Consider the following 7,500-nt stretch of genomic DNA (forward strand, 5'->3'; position numbering starts at 1 on the left):
TTTTTATTTTTTATATTGACATTGCGTGTTTAGCCCACAAAGACATGTGATGGATGTAAAGCTTGTTGTTGGGGACGTTTTGAAGTACATTTCGCTACTATCACTATATGGTTCATGCAAGCAACTAAGCCAGCCAAAGAAATGGGACTATGATCAAAACAACTGTCTGGATGACGTTTCAACTCTTTAATATCGTAGACAGGAAGTGTAACATGCGGGATATGAACCCAGGTTTCTCAAGGTAACAACCAACGTTTTAGACTGTCGGACCAAGAGGCCAAATCCTTCTTGGGGATTTGAGGGTAGACAGGTTTGTGAGCGGTGCTACTTCATCACGTGACAATGATTGACTCTTGTCCGCTGCACACACACACACACTTACTCACACACACACACACACACACACACACACACACACACAGAGAGAACACACACACACACACACACACAGAACACACACACACACAGAACACACACACACACACACACAAACATACTCACAGAGCACACACACTCACACACACACACACACACACACACACACACACACACACACACACACACACACACACACACACACACACACACACACACACACAGGCATCAGAGATGTGTATTCTCAGCATGTTGGTGACGACTTACCCAGTGGCTTTTGTTCCTCTGAAGGGGACAGCCGTGAGTATGGCGGTGGGGGCGACTCTGGAACATACAACATACATGTCAGGGACTCTGAACATACAACATACATGTCAGGGACTCTGGAACATACAGCATACATGTCAGGGACTCTGAACATACAACATACATGTCAGGGACTCTGGAACATACAGCATACATGTCAGGGACTCTGAACATACAACATACATGTCAGGGACTCTGGAACATACAGCATACATGTCAGGGACTCTGGAACATACAGCATACATGTCAGGGACTCTGGAACATACAGCATACATGTCAGGGACTCTGAACATACAACATACATGTCAGGGACTCTGAACATACAGCATACATGTCAGGGACTCTGGAACATACACCATACGTACATATATGTCAGGGACTCTGAACATACAACAGGGACTGTACTGTTCTATACTGTTCTATACTGTTTTATATGGTTTTAAATGGTTTTATACTGTTCTATACTGTTCTATATGGTTCTATACTGTTCTATACTGTTCTATATGGTTCTATACTGTTCTATACTGTTTTCTATGGTTGTATACTGTTCTATATGGTTATATACTGTTCTATACTGTTCTATATGGTTATATACTGTTATATACTGTTCTATATGGTTATATACTGTTCTATATGGTTATATACTGTTCTATACTGTTCTATATGGTTATATACTGTTCTATACTGTTCTATATGGTTATATACTGTTCTATATGGTTATATACTGTTCTATATGGTTATATACTGTTCTATACTGTTCTATATGGTTCTATACTGTTCTATACTGTTCTATATGGTTCTATACTGTTTTATATGGTTGTATGCTGTTCTATATGGTTCTATACTGTTCTATACTGTTCTATATGGTTATATACTGTTCTATACTGTTCTATATCGTTATATACTGTTCTATACTGTTCTATACTGTTCTATATGGTTATATACTGTTCTATACTGTTCTATACTGTTCTATATGGTTATATACTGTTCTATACTGTTCTATACTGTTCTATATGGTTATATACTGTTCTATACTGTTCTATATGGTTATATACTGTTTTATATGGTTTTATACTGTTCTATACTGTTCTATACTGTTCTATATGGTTATATACTGTTCTATACTGTTCTATATGGTTATATACTGTTCTATACTGTTCTATATGGTTATATACTGTTCTATATGGTTCTATATGGTTATATACTGTTCTATATGGTTATATACTGTTCTATATGGTTATATACTGTTCTATACTGTTCTATATGGTTATATACTATTCTATACTGTTCTATATGGTTATATACTGTTCTATACTGTTCTATATGGTTATATACTGTTCTATATGGTTATATACTGTTCTATACTGTTCTATATGGTTATATACTGTTCTATACTGTTTTATATGGTTTTATACTGTTCTATACTGTTCTATACTGTTCTATATGGTTATATACTGTTCTATACTGTTCTATACTGTTCTATATGGTTATATACTGTTCCATACTGTTCTATACTGTTTTATACATTTTATACTGTTCTATACTGTTCTATACTGTTCTATATGGTTTTATATGGTTCTATACTGTTCTATACTGTTCTATATGGTTTTATATGGTTCTATACTGTTCTATATGGTTCAATACTGTTCTATATGGTTCTATACTGTTCTATATGGTTTTATATGGTTCTATACTGTTCTATACTGTTCTATGTGGTTCTATATGCTTTTATACTGTTCTACATGGTTATATACTGTTCTATATGGTTCTATACTGTTCTATATTGTTCTATATGGTTATAAACTGTTCTACATGGTTCTATTTGGTTTTATACTGTTCTACATGGTTATATACTGCTCTATATGGTTCTATACTGTTCTATATGGTTCTATACTGTTCTATACTGTTCTATATGGTTCTATACTGTTCTATATGGTTCCTATACTGTTCTATATGGTTATATACTGTTCTATATGGTTAAATACTGTTCTATATGGTTATATACTGTTCTATACTGTTCTATACTGTTCTGTATGGTTCTATACTGTTCTATATGGTTCTATACTGTTCTATATGGTTCTATACTGTTCTTTATGGTTCTATAGTGTTCTATATGGTTATATACTGTTCTATACTGTTCTATATGGTTAAATACTTGTCTATATGGTTCTATACTGTTCTATATGGTTCTATACTGTTCTATATGGTTATATACTTTTCTATACAGTTCTATATGGTTAAATACTGTTCTATATGGTTATATACTGTTCTATACTGTTCTATACTGTTCTATACTGTTTTATATGGTTTTATATGGTTTTATACTGTTCTATACTGTTCTATATGGTTCTATAATGTTCTATACTGTTCTATATGGTTCTATACTGTTCTATACTGTTTTATATGGTTGTATACTGTTCTATATGGTTATATACTGTTCTATACTGTTCTATATGGTTCTATACTGTTCTATACTGTTTTATATGGTTGTATACTGTTCTATATGGTTATATACTGTTCTATACTGTTCTATATGGTCATATACTGTTCTATACTGTTCTATATGGTTATATACTGTTCTATATGGTTATATACTGTTCTATACTGTTCTATATGGTTATATACTGTTCTATATGGTTATATACTGTTCTATATGGTCATATACTGTTCTATACTGTTCTATACTGTTCTATATGGTTATATACTGTTCTATACTGTTCTATATGGTTATATACTGTTCTATATGGTTATATACTGTTCTATATGGTCATATACTGTTCTATACTGTTCTATACTGTTCTATATGGTTCTATACTGTTCTATACTGTTCTATATGGTTCTATACTGTTTTATATGGTTGTATACTGTTCTATATGGTTATATACTGTTCTATACTGTTCTATATGGTTATATACTGTTCTATATGGTTATATACTGTTCTATACTGTTCTATACTGTTCTATATGGTTATATACTGTTCTATACTGTTCTATACTGTTCTATATGGTTATATACTGTTCTATACTGTTCTATACTGTTCTATATGGTTATATACTGTTCTATACTGTTCTATATGGTTATATACTGTTCTATACTGTTTTAAATGGTTTTATACTGTTCTATACTGTTCTATACTGTTCTATATGGTTATATACTGTTCTATACTGTTCTATACTGTTCTATATGCTTTTATACTGTTCTACATGGTTATATACTTTTCTATATGGTTCTATACTGTTCTATACTGTTCTATATGGTTCTATACTGTTCTATATGGTTATATACTGTTCTATACTGTTCTATATGGTTTTATATGGTTCTATACTGTTCTATATGGTTCAATACTGTTCTATATGGTTCTATACTGTTCTATATGGTTTTATATGGTTCTATACTGTTCTATACTGTTCTATGTGGTTCTATATGCTTTTATACTGTTCTACATGGTTATATACTGTTCTATATGGTTCTATACTGTTCTATATTGTTCTATATGGTTATAAACTGTTCTACATGGTTCTATTTGGTTTTATACTGTTCTACATGGTTATATACTGCTCTATATGGTTCTATACTGTTCTATATGGTTATATACTGTTCTATACTGTTCTATATGGTTAAATACTTTTCTATATGGTTCTATACTGTTCTATACTGTTCTATATGGTTCTATACTGTTCTATATGGTTCCTAACTGTTCTATATGGTTATATACTGTTCTATATGGTTAAATACTGTTCTATATGGTTATATACTGTTCTATACTGTTCTATACTGTTCTGTATGGTTCTATACTGTTCTATATGGTTCTATACTGTTCTATATGGTTCTATACTGTTCTTTATGGTTCTATAGTGTTCTATATGGTTATATACTGTTCTATACTGTTCTATATGGTTAAATACTTGTCTATATGGTTCTATACTGTTCTATATGGTTCTATACTGTTCTATATGGTTATATACTTTTCTATACAGTTCTATATGGTTAAATACTGTTCTATATGGTTATATACTGTTCTATACTGTTCTATACTGTTCTATACTGTTTTATATGGTTTTATATGGTTTTATACTGTTCTATACTGTTCTATATGGTTCTATAATGTTCTATACTGTTCTATATGGTTCTATACTGTTCTATACTGTTTTATATGGTTGTATACTGTTCTATATGGTTATATACTGTTCTATACTGTTCTATATGGTTCTATACTGTTCTATACTGTTTTATATGGTTGTATACTGTTCTATATGGTTATATACTGTTCTATACTGTTCTATATGGTTATATACTGTTCTATACTGTTCTATATGGTTATATACTGTTCTATATGGTTATATACTGTTCTATACTGTTCTATATGGTTATATACTGTTCTATATGGTTATATACTGTTCTATATGGTTATATACTGTTCTATACTGTTCTATATGGTTATATACTGTTCTATACTGTTCTATATGGTTATATACTGTTCTATATGGTTATATACTGTTCTATATGGTTATATACTGTTCTATACTGTTCTATACTGTTCTATATGGTTCTATACTGTTCTATACTGTTCTATATGGTTCTATACTGTTTTATATGGTTGTATACTGTTCTATATGGTTATATACTGTTCTATACTGTTCTATATGGTTATATACTGTTCTATATGGTTATATACTGTTCTATACTGTTCTATACTGTTCTATATGGTTATATACTGTTCTATACTGTTCTATACTGTTCTATATGGTTATATACTGTTCTATACTGTTCTATACTGTTCTATATGGTTATATACTGTTCTATACTGTTCTATATGGTTATATACTGTTCTATACTGTTTTAAATGGTTTTATACTGTTCTATACTGTTCTATACTGTTCTATATGGTTATATACTGTTCTATACTGTTCTATACTGTTCTATATGGTTATATACTGTTCTATATGGTTATATACTGTTCTATATGGTTATATACTGTTCTATACTGTTCTATATGGTTATATACTGTTCTATACTGTTCTATATGGTTAAATACTTTTCTATATGGTTCTATACTGTTCTATACTGTTCTATATGGTTCTATACTGTTCTATATGGTTATATACTGTTCTATATGGTTAAATACTGTTCTATATGGTTATATACTGTTCTATACTGTTCTATATGGTTCTATACTGTTCTATACTGTTCTATATGGTTCTATACTGTTCTATATGGTTCTATACTGTTCTATATGGTTCTATAGTGTTCTATATGGTTATATACTGTTCTATGCTGTTCTATATGGTTAAATACTTTTCTATATGGTTCTATACTGTTCTATACTGTTCTATATGGTTCTATACTGTTCTATATGGTTCTATAGTGTTCTATATGGTTATATACTGTTCTATACTGTTCTATATGGTTAAATACTGTTCTATATGGTTATATACTGTTCTATACTGTTCTATACTGTTCTATATGGTTATATACTGTTCTATACTGTTCTATATGGTTATATACTGTTCTATATGGTTATATACTGTTCTATACTGTTCTATATGGTTATATACTGTTCTATACTGTTCTATATGGTTATATACTGTTCTATATGGTTCTATACTGTTCTATACTGTTCTATACTGTTCTATATGGTTATATACTGTTCTATATGGTTATATACTGTTCTATATGGTTATATACTGTTATATACTGTTCTATATGGTTCTATACTGTTCTATATGGTTCTATACTGTTCTATATGGTTAAATACTGTTCTATATGGTTATATACTGTTCTATACTGTTCAATACTGTTCTATATGGTTCTATAATGTTCTATATGGTTATATACTGTTCTATATGGTTATATACTGTTCTATACTGTTCTATATGGTTCTATACTGTTCTATATGGTTATATACTGTTCTATATGGTTTTATACTGTCCTATATTTTTATATACTGTTCTATATGGTTATATACTGTTCTATATGGTTCTATACTGTTCTATATGGTTATATATGGTTATATACTGTTCCATATGGTTCAATACTGTTCTATATGGTTATATACTGTTCTATACTGGTCTATATGGTTATATACTGTTCTATATGGTTATGTACTGTTCTATATGGTTATATACTGTTCTATATGGTTATATACTGTTCTATATTGTTCTATACTGTTCTATATGGTTATATACTGTTCTATACTGTTCTATATGGTTATATACTGTTCTATACTGTTCTATATGGTTATATACTGTTCTATATGGTTATATACTGTTCTATACTGTTCTATATGGTTATATACTGTTCTATATGGTTATATACAGTTCTATACTGTTCTATATGGTTATATACTGTTCTATATGGTTATATACTGTTCTATACTGATCTATATTGACTATCTGGTTTTATATGGTTGTATACTGTTCTATACGGTTCTATACTGTTCTATACTGTTCTATACTGTTCTATATGGATCTATACTGTTCTATATGGTTATATACTGTTCTATACTGTTCTATATTGACTATATGGTTTTATATGGTTGTATACTGTTCTATACTGTTCTATATGGTTCTATACTGTTCTATACTGTTCTATACTGTTCTATACTGTTCTATATGGTTCTATACTGTTCTATACTGTTCTATATGGTTATATACTGTTATATACTGTTCTATATGGTTATATACTGTTCTATATTATATACTGTTCTATATGGTTATATACTGTTCTATACTGTTCTATATGGTTATATACTGTTCTATACTGTTCTATATGGTTATATACTGTTCTATATGGTTATATACTGTTCCATGCTGTTCTATA

At 29.9% G+C, this 7,500-nt stretch overlaps 1 protein-coding gene across 2 annotated transcripts in view; it reads right to left on the reverse strand.

The window, feature by feature from the left end:
- smad6b (SMAD family member 6b) overlaps positions 1-7,500 on the reverse strand; it is a 54,643-nt gene that overhangs the window by 24,530 nt on the left and 22,613 nt on the right. The window contains exon 2 of one of the 2 annotated variants that reach the window (XM_014170422.2): positions 643-699. The exons of the other annotated variant lie outside the window; for it this stretch is intronic. Within the exon in view, the coding sequence (XP_014025897.1) occupies positions 643-699 (57 nt within the window). The remainder of the gene's footprint in view (positions 1-642; positions 700-7,500) is intronic. 2 annotated transcript variants of the gene reach the window in all.

This window comes from Salmo salar, chromosome ssa23, assembly GCF_905237065.1.
Source record: "Salmo salar chromosome ssa23, Ssal_v3.1, whole genome shotgun sequence".
In the NCBI taxonomy this organism is placed as follows: Eukaryota; Metazoa; Chordata; class Actinopteri; order Salmoniformes; family Salmonidae; genus Salmo; species Salmo salar.